This window comes from Labeo rohita, chromosome 10 (genome assembly GCF_022985175.1).
Source record: "Labeo rohita strain BAU-BD-2019 chromosome 10, IGBB_LRoh.1.0, whole genome shotgun sequence".
Taxonomy (NCBI): domain Eukaryota; kingdom Metazoa; phylum Chordata; class Actinopteri; order Cypriniformes; family Cyprinidae; genus Labeo; species Labeo rohita.
In genome coordinates this window covers 14241477-14262968 of record NC_066878.1, presented here as the reverse complement: position 1 = coordinate 14262968, position 21492 = coordinate 14241477, and the positions used below count along the sequence as shown (strand labels likewise).

The 21492-nt window shown below is 34.4% G+C and overlaps 1 protein-coding gene across 1 annotated transcript in view; it reads right to left on the bottom strand.

The window, feature by feature from the left end:
- Positions 1–20270, bottom strand: part of LOC127172507 (zinc finger matrin-type protein 4) — a 46146-nt gene extending 25876 nt beyond the window's left edge. The window contains exons 1-3 of the mRNA XM_051121804.1: positions 20113–20270; positions 15316–15417; positions 4088–4177 (exon numbers count right to left, since the gene is read on the bottom strand). Coding sequence (XP_050977761.1) covers positions 4088–4177; positions 15316–15417; positions 20113–20244 — 324 coding nt within the window. The 5' untranslated portion in view covers positions 20245–20270. The remainder of the gene's footprint in view (positions 1–4087; positions 4178–15315; positions 15418–20112) is intronic.
- Between the last annotated feature and the right edge of the window lie 1222 nt (positions 20271–21492).

Genomic DNA, 21492 nt, shown 5'->3' with positions numbered 1-21492 from the left:
CATGAGGTGATGGTCGCGGATGAATGGAACAACAATGGGCTTCAGGATCTCGTCAATAAAATGCACCCGTGTTCGTTGTCCATAACATACACCTGCCCATAACCCCACCTTCGCCACTCGATCCACAACGTTGACATCAGCAAACCGCTCTCCCACATACACGCTGTCTGCCATCTGCCCTGTACAGTGAAAACCGGGATTCATCCATGAAGAGAACACCTCAACCACTCAAGTCGGTTACGTCGACGAGCTGCAGTCAGGTCGAGACCCCGATGAGGACGACGAGCATGCAGATGAGCTTCCCTGAGACGACTTCTGACAGTTTGTGCAGAAATTCTTTGGTTATGCAAACCGATTGTTGCAGCAGCTGTCCGGGTGGCTGGTCTCAGACGATCTTGGAGGTGAAGATGCTGGATGTGGAGGTCCTGGGCTGGTGTGGTTAAACGTGGTCTGCGGTTGTGAGGCCGGTTGGATGTACTGCCAAATTCTCTGAAACGCCTTTGGAGACGGTTTATGGTAGAGAAATTAACATTCAATTCAAGAGCAACAGATCTGGCGGACATTTCTGCAGTCAGCATGCCAATTACACGCTCCCTCAAAACTTGTGACATCTGTGGCATTGGTGCTGTGTGATAAAACATTTTTTGCACATTTTAGAGTGGCCTTTTATTGTGGCCAGCCTAAGGCACACCTGTGCAATAATCATGCATCTAATCAGCATCTTGATGTGCCACACCTGTGAGGTGGATGGATGATCTCGGCAAAGGAGAAGTGCTCACTAACACAGATTTAGACAGATTTGTGAACAATATTTGAGAGAAATAGGCTTTTGTGTACATAGAAAAAGTCTTTGAGTTCAGCTCTTTAAAAATGGGGGCAAAAACAAAAGTGTTGCTTTTATAATTTTGGTCAGTGTATTTTTGGTCATTTTATTTAAATATATTGATATATATTTAAAGTATGTAAAATATTTTTGGGCATAAATACACTACAAAACACCAGAATACAAGCAAATGCATATAATTTATAATGAAATAAGTAAATATTTATTAATTAAAGTTGCGTGTTACTGTAAAAGCTAATAATATCATGATAAGTCCAATTAGCTACTCTCCAGCATTACCACTGTGCTATTGCTTCATTTACTCTTTACAGGTACATCAGTTCTGCGGTTCGATATATAAATCAATGGTCAATATCCTGAGTGCTACGAAAGTGGCATTGCAAGGTCAATGTCATTCAATAAACATGCAGAGCTAGAGCAGGTTAGTTGTCTTCACAGATGAGTCAGGAATATAACCCCCCCAAAAATACCCAAAAGTATCATAATACAATCGATCACTCTCATCAAACACTCTCATTTTATGGTAAGAAATCAAAAGGTCTTCATTTTATTGTTTTTTTGCATGAAATGTTTGATTATGCATTAAATAATGAGATCTTAATTGACTTTCTGAGCTTTAATTGTTTTGGAAGCCTTGCGCTTGGACTGAGGTCTGTCTTCTCTCCACATGAGAAATGCCGCAGGCATCGATCTGTGTCCACTCATTCTGCTTCTTGTTATTCCTCTCCTGACACACCATAATGTCTTTATTTACTCTCCCGAGGGGAAAGACCTCACCAACATCCAGCTAAACCGTGAACGTCCATTTAGACATTGACTTTGGCTGGAAATAGTCAACACATCACGACATCCCTTTTAATTTCAGGGGAATTTTTAATATTGCTGACTGCCTCGACAAACAACAAACATGGCGTCCTAAACTGACACAAGTTTATATTATGAGATAAACCATATAAATACACGAGGAGCAGAGGCTCAAATGTTTTCAGATGCTTTATGTGGGGGTTGGTCTGTTTTTTTTTATTTAAAAAGTCAAGTGTTATCTAACACTCATTAGAAACCTAAATTCATTTCAGAAGGAAAGGTCAACACAAATGTTTTCAAGAGGTCTGCAGCTGGGCTTGAGACAACCACACAGTGCCATCACAGGACTTTTCTTTCATGAAAGAGGGGAAAGAACTAGGGTAAAACACAGGTGCAGGCAACGATTACATTTAACTGAATAAAAAACAACAGTCTGTATTGCCATCTGCACCCCACAACACCCCTTGTTCCCTGTGGAACAGCTTCTGACATTCCCTCAAAATGCTTGAATTATTAAATTCGTGGATCAGGTCTAAAATTTTCTGAACTCCAGGACAACTGTGTCTCTTGCATATATCCCACTGTCCTGTAAGTCCTCTTTTTACTGTATGAACAGTCCAAATACTATAAAAGAGGTTTGATAATGGTGCTCCTCCATTCATTCCCATCATTACTAATTGTATGACAATCATATAAAAATATTCAGCCATAAATTGACAATACAGATATAATATAATATATACAAAAATAAATCACTTATATTTTAAATATAAAAAATATTAAAATATATAATACAAAAAATGTATGAAAATTCATTTCATTGTAAAAATTTGCATCATCATATCATATTATATTATATTATATTATATATTTTGATATATAATATACAAAATATGTATACAAATAAATCATTTATAAAAAAAAACATGCATAAAAATAAATCTTCTTAAATATTTACGCCATTATTATATTATATTATATTATATTATATTATATTTATATTTATATTATATTTTCACAATATATAATATAAAAGTATATACATTTTTTACATTTTAAATATATAATATAATATAATATAATATAATAATGCAAATATTTCATTTATATATAATATACAAAATATGTATAAAAATAAATCATTTATAAAAATATCTATAAAGATAAATGTTGTTAAATATTTGCACCATTATTATATTATATTATATTATATTATATTATATAAAATCTTTAAACAATATATAAAATAAAAATCTATAAAAAATGGTTTAAAAATTATTATATATATATATATATATATATATATATATATATATATATATATATAAAATATGTTAAAAAATCTTGTTAACTATTTGCACCATTATAATATAATATAATATAATATAATATATTTAATATTTAACAATATATAATATAAAAATATATTTAAAAAAATTACATTTTAAATATTTGCATTATTACATTATTATATTATATTATATATTTCAATAATATATAATATACAAAATATGTATAAAACATTATAATTTATAAAAAAATATGTATAAAAATAAATCTTGTTAAATATTTGCACCATTATATTATATTATATTATATTATATTATATTATATTATATTATATATTTTAACAATATATAAAATAAAAAATATATAAAAATTATTTAAATTTTAAATTTAAATTTTTGCATTATTATATTATATCGTATTGTATTATTTACATATTTTATTGTATTATTACTTATCAATATATATAATATAAAAACATGTATAAAAATAAATCATTTGAAAATGTAAATATTCATATGATTATTTTTATTTTAACAATATATAACGTTAAAAAATATATAAAAATCAATCCAATTTTAAATATTTGCATCATTATATATTATAATAATATGCAATATTATATTATATTAAATTATTATAATATATTATATTATATTATATTATTTTTATATATATATATATTTTTTTTTTTTGTTTGTAAGTTGCTTTGGTAGGAAACAGACCCCTAAGAACAAAACTGCAGGCATAGTTCGCAAAAATATTCTAACTATATCCATTCACACCCAGTCTTGTGTGACCCTCTAGACTTGAAGTGACAGCGTGTCATGTGAAAGATGTAACAAAATGGATTGGGTCATTCTTCCTACTTTTAAAAGATCCGCTTCATCACTACATCCCAATGACAGCCTGAAATGTGAGAGATGTGGGACTGAGCAGAAGTAATAAGCTTAGACGAGCAGGTCATCCATGTCAATCAATACATTGTGGACATAAAACGGTTTTCCTGTGGTAGCTACATCTGGGCTCCTCGAAGGAGTAATGAAACTGCCAGCTTCAATTGTTCAGAAGGAAAGTGGCTTGGAATCGGTGCTACTATTTTTTCTGTAATGTACCACTATCAATGCGAAATATGTGTATACCTTCACTTACATCGTCTGTTCGAAGCTTCTTTGCAGGACAGCCACCATCCACTGGGTGTAACATATAATACAGACGAACCTTGTTCGCATGCTTTCGACTCTGCAAGAAAATAAGAGAGACGGGACAATATATGAGAGGTGGTTTCGCAACCAGCCCATTTCATTCCAGTGTTGACAGAAAAACAACTCGCCATTGATTATCAAACTAAGCGATGTCAGGCCCCGAACAATTCTCATCAGAGCTACAGGAACAAGATTATAGGCCACTGCTTTCATTTTTTAAAGCTTGATATGCCCCAGTCTAGGCTCCGAATGATCGCTCTGGTGGGTGGATAAAGGTCCATATTGATTGTTGTGCAGCAGATGAATGCCCAGGCATATGAACAGTGAAAAGGCACCAGAAGAGTAATTCTCACCAAGGGTCCTCCAATCCATTATCAACCACCAGAGAGATATCTGCCCCCAAAACAGTAAATCTGCATAAAAATGATGTGGAGTTATATCCCCCTTTAAGCCACTGTAAAATGTAAAATATGATGCCTGGAAGACAAAGGATTTTGGAAATCTAAAAGGCAGAAAGATGAATCATCAGACATTAAAGTAGGACTGCCCCCTAATAGTCGACTAAAAATGTGCACTATTGAAGTGTCTGTGAGGAGTGTGGAAGCTGAAGAGTAGCACGCTCACTGCATGACAGACGGCGGCGCTGGTGCGGTCACTTGCTCTTAAAAGACTCCATTTTTGGTCATACAGATAAAAATAACACATCTTTCGAATCTGTAAAGACTCTACGTTTATGTGTGTGCACTCACAATAACAACAAAACGTTGCGCTTTTGTAAAATAATGAACGCAAACAGGATGCGCTTTCTGCCGTCTAGGTCTCTGTGAACTTGAGAGCGAAACTTCGAAACTATGTATACTTGCCTTACAGTTACAGACATGAAAAAATATATCTATTGAGTGAAATGTCTACTTTCAAATGAACCATGAAAACGTGCATACAGGCGTAACGCTTCTGTGGCGATGACGAGTCGGAGACGACTTCATCTCTTGAAGCGACAACAAAGAAAGTGCTAGTTTGTCAATAGATTATTAAACGGTTAATGCAGTCTCCTTGTTGTTTTTCCCTGAAACATTCATTATTATATTATCTGCTGGTGTGCTGTGGCAAGCTTTTTTGCGTGCGCCTGAGCGCTTTTTAGGCTATGCAGGCAATTAAAGGCTCATTATTATGATTCATATGGTTTATTAACAAATGTGCGACTAATAGTTGACTAATGCTTAAAATGAACGACTACTAGTCGACCAAAAAAATCTTTAGTAGAGGCCAGCCCTACATTAAAGGAGAAGTCCACTTCCAGAACAACAATTTACAGATAATGTACTCACCCCCTGATCATCCAAGATGTTCATGTCTTTCTTTCTTCAGTCGTAAAGAAATTGTGTTTTTTGAGGAAAACATTTCAGGATTTTTCTCCACATAGTTGACTGCTATGGTGCCCTGAGTATGAACTTCCAAAATGCAACAATCCCAGCCGAGGAAGAAGGGTCTTATCTAGCAAAACGATCTGTTATTTTCATTTAAAAAATACAATTTAAATACTTTTTAATCTCAAATGCTCGTCTTGCCTTTCTCTCCCTGAAATTTGTGTATTCTGGCTCAAGACAGTTAGGGTATGTCGAAAAACTCATTAAAAAGTATATAAATTGTATTATTTTTATGAAAATAACCGATCACTTCACTAGATAAGACCCTTCTTTCTTCTTTCCGGTTTACAACCGCATTTGGGATCGTTTGAAACTGCATTTTGGAAGTTCAAACTCGGGGCACTATATCAAAATCCTGAAATGTTTTCCTCAAAAAACACTTTTTTACGACTGAAGAAAGAAAGACATGAACATCTCGGATGACAAGGGGGTGAGTACATTATCTGTAAATTTTTGTTCTGGAAGTGGACTTCTCCTTTAACTGAAAAGCTAATAGATTCTGTGGATTTTTGAATTAATATCGTCTTGTAAAAATGAGAATCAATTAAAATCCAGAAATCAATATTTGTAACCCAGCCCTAGAAAACAGCAGCATGAACATTCTGCCAAACATTTTCTTTTCATTTTTATAACTTTATAAACTTATACCTTGTAATATCAAGTTTATAACAGTATATGTTTGAATTAAATGATTAAATATTATTCTATATGGTATTTTACACTTACAATCAATGACTAATTTAGTAACATTTTCTATTTTACTATAATTTTGCTTATTTTAAGAGAAATTATATCTGACCCTGGACCACAAAACCAGTCATAAGGGTCAGTTTTTTGAAACTGAGATTTATACTTCATTTGAAAGCTAAATAAGCTTTCCATTGATGTATGGTTTGCTGGCAGAGATACAACTGTTTCAAAATTTGGAATCTGAGGTGCAAAAAAATCAAAATATTGAGAAAATTGCCCTTACAGTTGTCCAAATTAAGTTCTTGGCAATGCATTTTACTGATCAAAAATGAAGTTTTAATATAGTTACAGTAGGAAATTTACAAAATATCTTCATGGACCATGATCCTTAATATCCTAATGATTTTTGGCATAAAAGAAAAATCAATAATTTTGACCCATACAATGTATTGTTGGCTATTGCTACAAATATACCCATGCTACTTAAGACTAGTTTTGTGTCCAGGGTCACATGTCATTGCAGTTCTTCATGGGATGAGTAGTTCTTCAAGATGTTCTTCAAGATATCTTCTTCATTTGTTTGCTACAGAAATTTGGGTTTGGGACGACATGAGGGAGAGTAAGGCTACACTGCTCCTTTTACAACTCAAACTAACTGTTCCAATCACTTTGCAAACACTATTACTAAAGCTGTGTGTATTTAGTCAAGCAGACCTTGTGTCAGGCCAATCTGATCCATTGATATTCCACCTGCACCTGTGTTCTCATTCACTAGAGTAAATTTTCACCTCTACGAGGAGCTTTGAAATAGAGCAGTGAGGTGCTAATTGACCCGGGACACTCTTGATCCCATCAAGTTGTGTTCAGTCAGCCCTGTGCAATCCCTCACCTGTTCTCTCTCGTCTTGTTCGTCTGATCATTTCAACCCACTGATGCAATATCAGGCCTCTAATTTAAAGTATCTGACCCTGAACAGGTCAACTGAATCACTTGAATTGTGGCTGCATTTACCCATAGTTTATAAAGACGCCACAACATCCCCAGATAGGCGTTGAGTTTGTTCTTTCTAGTAAGCTAGACTCTTCACAGCGGGGTGGTGGCACACAGATCGGTCTCATTAAATGCATGACCACACAGCCTCATCGCTCTCTCTCCAGCAAACTTCTACCATCCTCATTATAGCACCAACCAGCTGACAATAACAAGCTTGCACCTCAGGGCTTTGTTTTCTGAATTCTGTGAGGAAAAAGGAAGAAAACTAAAAGCAGATGTGTCACCGGGTTGTAATGGGGAAACTGCAGTACGCTTTACGATGCATTTGATGGCTACAGAGCACAACTGTAGGGCTCTGTAAATGCAACTCACGTTCATTTTTATTATTTTTAGCAATAAAAATATAAACCTTTCAATACAGACCTTACATGTTGTTGTTACAGCTTTTGTAGAAAGTGTTGAATTGAAAAACTGCACTACACTATAAGCATAAAGAAAGATCCACCTATCAGAAAAGTCGCTGTTAACAAGAAATAAGATAAAACAAATCTCTGCAGTGACTGTGCGCTCACAAAAACCATTACTAACAACATAATTGAGCGTCTTTACACCCTAAAAATATGTAGTGTAAAATTGTACATTTAAGATAAAAAAACAGTGATGATGTTACAGATTTTACACTTTGGTGACTGCATATTTTACAGTACCTAATTGTTTATTCCATTAAATTCTATAAAGTTAATATATCAACCTATTTGAAGTCTTAATCAATACCCTAGAAGTTATTCATACTTTTTCCTGCTTCATATTGTTATAATTTTAACAGTATTTTACCAAAAATATGCATATCACCTTCTTGAATATATATATATATATTTTTTTTTTTCCATAAATAGTTGATACATTTTACTGTTACTTTTTTTTACATTATACATAAATAAAATCGTAATATAAATAATATATTTTTTCCTAAATATTTGATATTTTTACTGTTACAGTTATATAATATAATATAATGTAATATAATATAATACACATATACACAATATATATTAATATAATACACATATACACAAATAAACATTCTTATACCCTACTAGTCAAAGTTTTTGAACTGTTAGATTTTTAATGTTTTTTAAAGACACTTGTGCTCACCAAGCCTGCATTTATTTGATCCAAAGTACAGCAAAAATAGTAACATTTTGAAATATTTTTACTATTTAAAATAACAGTTTTCTAACTGATTATATTTTAAAATGCAATTTATTCCTGTGATTTTATAGCTGAATTTTTAGCAACATTACTCCAGTCACATGATCCTTCAGAAATCATTCTAATATTCTGATTTGCTGCTCAAAAAACTTTCCCCAAGCTTTTGAATTGTATAGTGTATACTGATACAAAAGGTGATCTTTGTATTTTTCTATTCATAAAAGAATCCTGAAAAAATGTACTCAACTGTTTTAAATTAAATAAATAATAAATGTTTCTTGGACAGCAAATCAGAATGTTGATCATATAACACTGAAGACTGAAGTAATGATGCTGAAAATTCATCTTTGATCACAGGAATAAATTACATTTTAAAATATTTTCAAATAGAAAGCTGTTATTTTAAAAAGTAAAAATATTTCAAAATGTTACTGTTTTTGCTATATTTTGGATCAAATAAACGCAGGCTTAGTGAGCAGAAGAGACTTCTTTAAAAAAACATTAAAAATCTTACAGTTCTAAAACTTTTGACTGGTAGTGTATAGAATATATTTTTAACATTTTCTTTCCTGTTAAACTTGCAACACTCTGCAATTAATGTCAAATATATGCCATTTTATACTTATAAGTAATAACTGAGAAAATGTTTTCAAATAATTTCGGACTTAATAACGTCATTTGCAAAACTTAATGCCAAGTTCTGTCATGAAACTCTACATGGTGCAGGCTAATGGATCCTCAACACAAAGCTGGCACAAGCTCATTGGTTCATGTTGCATACACAGCCAATGACATTTAAACGGCTGGTTAGCATTCACCGGAGCAGTTCGCAGTGCGCTTTCAAAGTTCCTCTGAAACCCTCCACCTCCCCAGCTCCACCTGTATAGATCTGCTAGAGTTATTAGATGTGCTGTTTGTGCAGCAGCAGTACTGTATGTCTTTTTTAAAGATATTTTTATGTTTTTTATGCCAGTTGCGCAGCATATCAACGCACTAACCACAAGGCTGTTGGCGTCGACAGAAGCAGTATGTCTTAAATACACAAAGCACCGTATTGGCGTACACTGTAAAAAACAATTTGTTGAGTCAACTTAAAATAATTTGTTACCCAGCTGCCTTACAATTTTAAGTTCAGTCAACTCAAAAAAGTTTAGTCAACTTGAAATGTTGTGAGTGACAACTTAGATATTCAAGTTCATTCAACTTAAAATTTTAAGTCAGCTGGGTAACAAGCACAGCTTTTAAGTTTAACAAACCAAATTTGTTTGTTTTGTCAACTTAAAAGTTTTCACTTAGTACAACTTAACATTTCAAGTTGACTAAACTCATTTGAGTTGACTGAACTTAAAATTTTAAGTCTGCAGGGTAACAAATTATTTTAAGTTGACTCAACAAATTGTTTTTTTTTTTTGTTCGATTGTTTTACAGTGTATGCATTGGCAGTAGCAAGTTTCTGTACTTTACAACTACAGCAATAACAGTAGCAGCAATTCAGCAGCGCAGCAGATCTATTCCACCAAGACCAAATACATAACATTTTCATAATCATTTTCATGCTAAAACCTTCTGAGAGTTGATAGAAAAGCAATTTCTCAATATGGTTTTGTAACTTGTTGTCTTTCTTTGCAATAATTCTTTGATTCAGATGTTTAAATGATTCATCTTGAAGCTGTTTGGTTCAGTTCAAGGCTTCCAACTCTTTACCGAAACGTCTATAGAGAAAATAAATGGAAAATTACACCTCCTGTTGTAAATGTCACCTCCTGTTAATCATGTTAATGATAAGTTATCATCCCAAACTGTTTGTTTGGAGAAATATATTTAACCCGATTGTGACCTACAGATCTCTAAATATGATTTTTCATTTGGAAACACTGTCAAGAACGCATCCAATCCATGTATCAACAGCTATCCTGCATGGCCATGCCAAGCGACAAGAAGGTCAGATCAAATCTGAACTTCTCATGTTGAAAGCCTCATCATTTAAACATGAGAGACATGATATTGCAGACGAGACCAGACTGTAGATTGGGTTAACAAGCTAACAGCTGGTTCTTAGCCAGCGCAAGTGTCGACCACATGGCTCCGTTCCCTCAGGAGAAGGAGAACGACAGGCAAATTTAAGAGGCAATAATTAAGACATCTCCGTTTGTGGCTGAGATAATGACATATGATGCAAGAAGCTGTCATATGAATCAACCACTGTCTTAGTCGATGCATCAGAACGAACTGCAAAAAGCAGACAAAAACCACTGGGCTATTCAAGCCAAAAAGTCCTATTTTGGACAAACAGCCATATCATATCTGATATCATGATTAGGGAGCCTCAGCTGGTCTGGAACCCTGGATGATTGGTCTGCAATATGAAGACCAGCACATCTAATTCCTCAGGTCGTTTAGAGCGAATGAAGAACAGCTGGTTGTTTCTGAGAAGCAGTGACTTTTTGAACTGCTGAGATTTTGAACTTGGCCTGGCAAATCACAAACGCAGATATCCAATGCTATGTGATTATCTGACTTGGATCCTGCCTTCGAAAACAGCTCGGAAATTGCCAGGAACAATGTGGCTCCTATAGCAAGCTGCTGCGAAAATTGAGAGTTTTAAAAAGACAAAGCTGACAATGCGCTGCTAGTGATCCATATGTGCCCCGCTAATGGCGTATCCCGCTGGGGTTTATGCATCGGCGAACCGTTAACTGATGCAAATAAACAAAAGCAATTACTTTTTTTTTAAATGTACTAAAATGCTTACACAAAGAGGGTTATTTGTGTACCCCCTCATGCACCGTTAGTGTATTAATCGAAATTAGTCATGTGACTTGCATCTGTGATGGTTCAAATGTGTTTATTTGGGCTCCTAAGAGACTGTTGTTTTAGAACAAATATAAATGCGCTTAACCAAGACAGACATAACCAAGCAAATAATAACCACGGTATAAATAAAATTCTCAGTATTAATGCTACTGTTAAAAAAAAAGTTGAGGTCAGTATCGATTTTTTGAAAGAAATTCATATTTTTATTTCAAATAAATGCTGTTCTTTTGACCTTTCTATTCTTTAAAGAATCATGAAAGAAATATATAATGGTTTCCACAAAAATATTAATAACTATTATATTATTATATTAACTAATATATTAATATGAATGATTAATATGAAGAAATTTCCTGATAATTTACTTTACCTTCATGTCATCCAAGATGTTCATGTCTTTCTTTCTTCAGTAGAAAAGAAATTTTTCCAGGATTTTTCTCCATATAGTGAATTTCAATGGGGCTGAGCCAGTTGAAGGTCCAAATTGCAATTTCAGTGCAGCTTAAAAGGGCTCTACACAATTCCAACTGAGAAATAAGAGTCTTATCTAGCAAAATGATCTGTCGTTTTGTAAAAAAAGTAAAAATGATATACTTTTTAACATCAAGTGCGCATCTTGCACTAGCTCTGTGATGCGCGCCCACAACTTCACACATTGCGTAATCAGGTTGAAAAATCACACACGTTTACTTCTTTGTGTACTTCGGTGCAAAAAGGCTGGATAGGGTGAAAAACTCTCATTTTCTCCTCCAACTTCAAAATCTTCAGACATCTTTGTTTTTCTTTTTTTTGTTGCGTTTGACTTTCTTTGCACGTTCGCTTTGTAAACACTGGGTCGGTACTTCCGCCTACATCATTAGGGCCCTATGAAATCGGTTTTATTTTTTCCCAAATTCCATTTTATTTTTTTCCAAATTCCGTTTTAATTTCTCTTGATTCTGTTTTTTTCCATTTTAATTTTTCTGGACTCCTTTTTAATGGTTAAATAAAATGTTATTAATCAAAAAGCATGCCTAATTAATTAAAATCACAAAACCTCAACAATTTAACATCAGTTTATTAAAAGTTTTAACAAAAATTACATGAAATGTTTTACTTTTGCCCACCTTATGTTTTATTGTTACCAAATTCTGTGTTCTAGCATGTCTAATTATTTGAATGCAGTAAAACAAGTTTCATTTATTCTTACAATAGCCTTGTGAAATGTTTATTTTTCTCAGAAATTGTGTATTTGCATTTTTCTGGTTATAAAATGAAGGCATGAAACATTAATTTAATTTATCTTCTAATTAATAAAAATTAAACAAATTTTATTTTTGGCAAATAAAGGGGATTTACTATTAATTGCAATTAAAACATTGAAGAAATATATGATTATTACTTATAAATAAGGTTTTAATAATTTTAGTAGTAGTAGTATTACATACATTCTGCTGAACAATTGTAATGTATTCCTGCCACAATGTCTTCACGTTAAACTTTTATTTTGCCGGTTTGCTGAGAATACCTTTAAATTTCTGTAAGTTTTACTTGAATGAAATAGTAAAATGCTCATGAAGCGACTCTCAGAGCAGTTCTGGAGATGTTGTTCTTGTATTTATGTCCTCATTTAGTGAGACAGCAGACGCTAATATCACCGCAAGTGTCATGCACGCTTCAGTACTAGTAGTAGACAAAACCGCCCATCTGCGCCATTCATTAACACAAAAACATGCAGAATTCATATTTAAAGGAGAAGTCCACTTCCAAAACAAAGATTCACATATAATGTACTCACCCCCTTGTCATCCAAGATGTTCATGTCTGTCTTTCTTCAGTCGTAAAGAAATTATGTTTTTTGAGGAAAACATTTCTGCATTTTTCTTCATATAATGGATTGGTGCCCCAATTTTGAACTTCCAAAATGCAGTTTCCATGCAGCTTCAAACAATCTCAAATGTGGTTGTAAACGATAACGTTGCAGCCGAGGAAGAAGGGTCTTCTCTGTGTATTCCGACTCAAGACAGTTAGGGTATAACTCCAATCGTATTTTCTCCCTCAACTTCAAAAATCATTTCAAAATCATCCTACATCACTGCAGAAGTTCCGACCCAGTCTTTGCAAAGTGAACATGCAAAGAAGATCAAACACCCTTAACAAAAAAGGTAAAACAGCGATATAGGACGATTTCGGAGTTGAGGGAGGACATGAGATGGGAGCTTTTCGACATACACTAACTGTCATGAATCAGAACAAAAACAGTCCAGGCAGAGTAAGACAAGATGAGCTTTTGGCGTTAAAAGTATATAAATTGTATTATTTTTATTAAAATAACCAATCGTTTCGTTAGATTAGACCCTTCTTTCTCGGCTGGGATCATTTACAACCACATTTGGGATTGTTTAAAGCTGCATTTAAACTGCATTTTGGAAGTTCAAAATCAGGGCACCATATCAGTCCATTATATGGAGAAAAATGCTGAAATGTTTTCCTCAAAAAACATAATTTCTTTACGACTGAAGAAAGAAAGTCATGAACATCTTGGATGACAAGGGGGTGAGTAAATTATTTGTAAATTGTTGTTTGGAAGTTGTTTTGCGGCTTAATATTTACAAATACTAGTCCATATCGCGATTTGATTTAAGTGGTGACCTACTTTTGATTAATTAATCCAAACTTTGACAAATTCCATGACATTCTGCGCTAAACTGTACATTCCATTTTTTTGACTGGATTCTGCGATTCCGTCCACGTTTTCCACATCGTGGAAATCATAGGGCCCTATGTCCAGTGAGATTACATAATGCTTGAAGTAGAGCTAGTGCAAGACGAGCATTTGTGGCTAAAAAGTATATAATTTTTTTATTTTTATTTTTTTTAGGAAATGACCGATCGTTTCCCTAGATAAGAACTTTATTTTCCTAGGCAACTTTTGTGTAGAGCTCTTTGAAGCTGCATTGAAACTGCAATTTGGACCTTCAACCCATTGGCTCCCATTGAAGTCCACTATATGAAGAACAATCCTGGAATCTTTTCCTCAAAAACCTTCATATCTTTCCAACTAAAGAAAGTAAGACATGAGCGTCTTGAATGACATAGGGATGAGTAAATTGAAAATTCTGAAAATGAAAATTCTGTCATTAATTACTCTCCCTCATGTCAACTTTCATTCATCTTGGGAACACAAATTAAAATATTTTTGATAATATTTGAGAGCTTTCTGACCCTGCATAGACAGCAACACAACTGACACTTTCAAGGCCCAGAAAGGTAGTAAGGACATTGCTAAATTAGCCCATGTGACATCTGTGCTTCAAACATAAGTTTATGAAACCGATCAGAACATCGGTTTCTTGTGCCTGCAGCATCACACATATGCGTTGTGATACTCTTGTGAACGCGCATCGAAGACTAATAGGTAAAAGAAGAAACTGTTAAATAAAGTCTTTATTTTTGTTTTCTTTGCATACAAGAAGTATTCTCGTAGCTTCATAACATTACGGTTGAACCACTGATGTCACATGGACTATTTTATTGTTGTCCTTACTACCTTTCTGGGTCTTGAATGTGTCAGTTGTGTTGCTGTCTATGCAGGGTCAGAAAGCTCTTGGATTTCATCAAAAATATCTTCATTTGTGTTCCAAAGATGAACGAAGGTCTTACGGGTTTGGAACAAAATGAAGGTGAGTAATTAATGACAGAATTTTCATTTTTGGGTGAACTATCCCTATAATTTTCATTTCTGATCTCACTGATGATTTCTTTCCTATGGGTGAGATAGTGGGATATCTACGTAGGTTGTGTATCCACCTACTCACATATCTAGCTTGATATTATCAGAAATAAATTTATTTACTTAGCGTGATTGATGGTGGGTGAAATTCATCCCCCTTTTTAATTGCATATGAATATTAGCAGCAAAAATCTAATTAACCTACTTATCTGCCCTCATTTAAGAAAGTGCGCAGCAGACCGTAGAACATTATTGACAGCGGATCAAATTAACGTGTATAAGCAAATGTTTATGCTTTATGTGAACGTGTGTGTGCGCGTTACTCACCTCATAGTGGGCGACTCTCTGTGACTCAGAGATAAGCTGAGCGCTGCACACTTTGCAGTAGCTGTCAGTGAATAACCCCGGATCCACTTCTGTAGATTTCATCTGAAGAGGAGTATTATGACAATTACTCATTTTTAAGCACATAACATGATTGGTCACACATTCATTAGCAATGCCTCACACTAGAGAGGTTTAGCTAATATCCTCAACTCACACTTTTCAATAGTATAAATAATCCAAACACAGCTTGATTGGCTAATCAAACCATTTGCAGTGTATTTGTGGAGTCATAACCTCGGCAACATCAATCATGTAAGATTTCATCGCTGTGACATTTTGAGTTTATCATACAGTGACATTCTTTGCGCAAACTGATGAAATCTGTGACATTTGGATTTGGCAAAAGGAGAGGGATGTTGGAGAGGAGGGGGTATAATGAGACAGACAAGAGGAGAGATAAATCTGGCACCGCTCCGTGTCAAAAGAGGCACCAACTTGCTGCTGCGCCTGGAGGAGAAAAGCAGCGGATACTTTTTAATGCTGATCTGGGACCATCTGATGTTAACCTTATAGTGACCTTTAATCATCTAGACACTGCAAAACGACTGTGGGTCATAGAGAGATTTTTAATGACAGAAGGAGGTGAGGTCATCCATTTGAGCCATACGCTCATTTGGAAAGCTCCTAGCACCTGACAGGGATCTTAAAGGAATAGTTCACCCAAAAATGAACATGTCCTGAAATTTTACTCACCCTCAGGTCATCCAAGATGTAGGTGAATTTGTTTCTTCATCAGCACAGAATTGGAGAAATTTAGCATTAGATCACTTGCTCAAGTATGGATCCTCTGTAGTGAATGGGTGTCGTCAGAATGAGAGTCCAAACGACTGATAAAAACATCACAATAATCCACATCAGTCCATCAATTAATGTGTGTTTGCAAGATGTATTAGGCCTTTATTAGGGCATTTTATTTTTACATGTCATGCATATTTCTCTGATGAATAGAGTACTCATATTTTAGCCAGAAACAATGCTTTGAACATCTTAATGATGGATTTGTTTATTACAAATTCAAAGTTTTTTGCTTCACAAGATGTTAACTGATGGACTGGGGTGGTGTTGATTACTTGTAGATTATTGTGATGTTTTTATCAGCTGTTTGGACTCTCAGTCTGACGATACCCATTCGCTGCAGAATATTCATTGATGAGCAAGTGATGTAACGCTGAATTTCTCCAAATCTGTTCAGATGATGAAACTCATCTCATCTTGGATGGCCTGAGGGGTGTGTACAACTTCAGAAAATGTTCCTTTTTAAAATTAAAATTCACACATCATTTACAAAACCTAATTCTTCTGTGGAACACCAAAAAAGATTCTGAAGAATGTTTTTACAGATTTTGCACATACAATGAAAGTCAATGGTTTTGAAATTGATTTTCATTGTAAGGATATGTTTCGGATATCTTTTGTGTTCATACACTCTAAAAAAATGCTGGGTTATTTTTTTAACCAAATGCTGGTTTCAGCCTGTTGGGTCATTTTATTGGGTTGTTTTTTTATATTTTTACCCAGGTGCTGGGTAGTTTTTCTGTAACGTGTAAAGTTGCTGGGTCATTTTTAACGCTGGGTTATTTTTTCTACCCAATTGCTGGATTAAGCCCGTCTCTGACGAAACAACCCAGCTGCTGAGTTACAGTCAGAGAGTGGGCTTTTTGAGTCCTCTACAGGAGAGAGCCGTTGTCAGCGCCGCCGATTTGGTGCCTGTCTTCAGCTAAATAAAGATTTGTACACATTTTATTTAATTTATAACGTCTTTACTGTGCTGTAAATTGCATTTTTTATGCAACGCAACATAAGGACAAGATGTCAGTCAGCTGCGTCAGCAGCAGTCACCTCGCATGATGGAAACGCCTTTTGCCTTGCATAAAATAAATAGATTTTATTCATTATAGTACTGAGTTTAACTTAATTTGATGTTCTCTAATGTCAGTACTGTTTGTTTATGGGCAGGTTTTGGAGTCAGTCAGTATCTTTCAGCTACGAGTGAAACTCGAGGCCACGGTCTGAAGTTCGCAGTTAACCCGGCGAACAGCAGCCCTTCACTGGCTCAGATTTCAGCGACACACCGGCACAGTCATTAGCACTATTTCTGTAAAAAGCGATTAGAGAATGGTTGTATACACTAAAATTAAAATGCTACTTTTAAATGTTAAGTTTTTTGTCTGAAGTGCTTGTTAAACGAGTTTAAATGCATATAATATTGTAAACTATGCTGTATTCACCAAAATAAATTCAGTTTTTCTTGTATTTTGTCCATGTGTTCTTGTTTAATAATAAATATCTATGTTTTGATTATTGCTGTTGCTTCTAGTAATTTTGTGTGTCTTTTTTAAGTTCCATACCATTTTAAACCAGCAATATAATCATTTTTAAATAATAGTTGACTTAAATAAAATAACCCAGCATGTTTGGTAAAAACATGTAACCCAACCAGCTGGGTTAAAATAACCCATCATGTGTTTTGTCCAAAATCTCCCAACACTGGGTTGCCAAATAACCCAAGTTGGGTTGTTTTTAACCCAGCATTTTTTACAGTGTAGGGTTTGGAGGAAGAGTAAATGATCAAAATTTACATTTTTAGGATGATTTAACAAATTCAACAAGCATAATTAAATCAGAACTTATAATAATTTTTAAAGAAAAAGTACGAACACACACAAATCAGCATATTTTCTTTAAAAATATATAATATAAGTATAATTGTCCTGTTTTCACTTGCTTTGATGAAGCTTTAGTCATTCGCAACCATTTTGAGATTGTCATGGGAGATATTATGGTGCTCTAGATTTTACTTCGGAGGACCAGATCTGAGGAAACAACTGCTTAGGGCTCATTCGCAATTCAAGGACATTGCCAACTGAAATTTGAATAATGATAAAAGAGTTTTATATAAAAAAAAAAAAATTAAGGTTGTTTTCAAACCCTTTCTTCTCACCCTTGAGGTATATTCAAACCATCTATATTTCCCATAACTATTTCAGACAAGTTGTTTGCAAGCTGAAATTATGTTTCAGAATGTCTGTGACCCTCTGATGCCCCCCAAAAATAAAATAACACCCTGCAGCATCCTGATTTTAAACTCAATAATCCAAAATCCTCTCTTAAAAGCAAACAAATGCATTCTCACTTTTGCGTTGCACTTTTGTGGTAAAGATTTGTATAGAGCCTCCTCAAAAGTAAATAACTGGATTATGGGTTGAATTGAAGTAAATGCCACTCCAAACGCCCCTCTAAATGATAATCAATGGGTCAAATGGAGATCAGAATAGCAATTGCCCCTGCCAATTTATGCAACCTTTAATTGAGACGTGCAGCTTGAGAAACCAAATGGGAATTATATCATGATTGATCAGACACTGTATTGGAGACTTTAATTAAAGCTGTGAATGACTTGCTCAATGCATATGATTTCCATCAGATGTCACTTGTAACTCCAAAGGAAGTGGAGAAATCCAAATATCTGAAATCCAACATGAAAGATCTCTTACAAATTACCCTGAAATAGCTCTAATCCTACATAAAAATATCAGAGAGGAAAGAAATTGGAAGGAAAGAATTGGGCAGAAATAGTTTTCTGAAAAGATGGATCTTATCAGAGTCTCTCCTGTCAAAGTTAATCACGTCAATAAAAGCTCAGGCTAACAAAGGCCTGAGCAGATGAGCATAGCGCTCTTCTTTCATGTGTGGAAAAGTGATTGCTTGCCTCGCGTAAGCCCCAGAACCACATATTGATTTCCCCTAAGTTAGAAAAAAAATGCAATTTCCATTATTTCAATGAATGTTATAGTGGAGAATGAAGTGAGGAGAAAAATATAGCAGTGAAAGGAGGCACAGGAGAGCAGGTGTTTTCTCTTTATTCCTACAAAACCTACCATTTCTGAGATGAGGAGAAGACTATACACAGCTGATGTGTCTACAAAACTACCAGCACCATAACACAGCTGTTGAAGACAAATATATATGGTCATATTCTGATTATGTACTGTGTGTGGAATGAACACTTGTTTCATAACCAAATATTCCAGTCTGTAGAAGTCTCAACAGCATATATGCCTCTGTTGTTCAGAATTTTTGGTCATGCGAAAGTCTTATGTATGTATGAACTCACTCAGCAGTATGATATTGTATACCCAAAACATTTATGTATCCATATTTGCTTAATAATTTTACACTTAAGATCCATTACATTAAGATCAGTTATTGAATTCTTGACCCAAAAATGTCAATGATGGCATTATTTACTCACCCCACAGTTTTCCATATCTGATTTTAAAAATTTTGATGAATACAAAAGAAAGTTTTTTGAATAATGTGGTTAACTAAACAGTTTCTGGACCCCACTGTTGAAATAGTGAATAGTATTATTTTTCATTCTATGTAAATCAGTGGAGATCAGCAACTGTTTGGTTTATGTACAGCAGAAAGAAAGAAACTCATACAGGTTTGGTACAGGCTTAGGGTGAGTAAATGATTTTTGAGAAAATTGTATTTTTTAGGTGAACTATCCCTTTATATATGTTTATAAAAAGTCACAAATGCTCAGCTTTTATGATGGCATTCGGATGAGATTACAGGAACACTAGAAATTAATATATAATAGTATTAAAAGTACAATAATAAACTCAAACTCAAAAAGAAGAAAACGAAGTTGCTCTTTCACTGTTTAACTTCGTACATTATGATGAATGAGAAACGCTCGACAATCGCGTAAAAGTGAAAACAAAAGCTTACTTGTATTTTCAAACTGTATCCCTGGTGCAGGTGTTCGGGACAAACAGGCAGATGATTGTTGATCGTACAGTCCATAGAGTGTGTGTGAGTGATGCTGTATGTGCCTGCATCAGTGTCCTCAGTGAGCTCCATGTTCAGCGGCTGCTCTCCGCCCCGCGCCGCGCTCATTGGCTGCTACCCTCACACCTCAGCAACGTGAAAATCAAAAATCGAAAATTCATTCTCGTTTAGCTAATCTTTGAGCTGTTAAGGATTTGAAAACGTGAAGTGATTTAAAAATTAATAAAAAACTCTTCTGCTTAATTTGATTGTGAAAGACAACTCTTTCTTGAGGTAAGTGTTGGCATGTTTCTCATTTTGGTGATGTGTACCAAAAGTATGCGATACAAAATGTTCTTAAAACTTTTATAGAAAAACATTTTTATTTCTAGGAACACGCGTTCTTGTTTATAGATGTATACAAGCCTTCCTTCCATTCAAATGATTTAACGTTAAAAAACTGGAGAGTACGCTGTTACAATTCGTTACGCAGCTTCTGAATGCAAGAAAGCGACCCGTGTGAACGTTTCACAACACTGTAAGTAATTAAAGATTATTTTTGCTCATTAATATCAAGTTAGTAGTCAAAAATAAATTAACACTAAATAGAGGGTTTGCACTTATGTCACGATTTGGTCAGTTACCCGGATGCTCGTCCATATCGGCAATACTCGGATGTAAACAACAGCATGGCTTGCACCGTATGTACTACTGAATACATTGTTCTGCTAATTTATGCTGTCTAAACCACGAAAGAAATGCGTGGAAGCTGCTAAATCATATAGAGAAGGACACAATATTTTGACAAACTAAAGTTAATAGGTGGTAAAGATATGTATGAGTAGTATTAATTAAGATGTTAGCCTAATATTTCACCTACGTGACTGGAAATGATAAGAACAAACACGAATGCTGTCAGTATTCTTGCCCCGGAATCCTAGTTCAGTTTCCCTTTGATCCTCAATTTTTAGCACTCTTCTCCTTGATTTGATATAACTTTTGGCAGTCTATAGTAGTCCAAATGTTTTTCCTGGTCCGGGCAATTAGTACAGCTCAAAACATGACAATAACTGATCATTTTGACCATTGAATCCAAGAATGTTCATTATATGTAAGTGTATGTGGTAAGATGAAGACAAACTAAAAAAGAAGAAAAAAAAACCCGAAAGATTCACAACTTCAGTATTCAGTATTCTTCAAGGTGGAAGTAAGTCTATGGGCGAGATTTCTGGTTGATTAGCCGCTATCGGGAAATAATAAGAACGTGCAGTAAATTGTGAAATTGTGTTATGTGAAACTGTGTTCATAATTAAGATAAAACGTTAAAATAATACGGTGAGT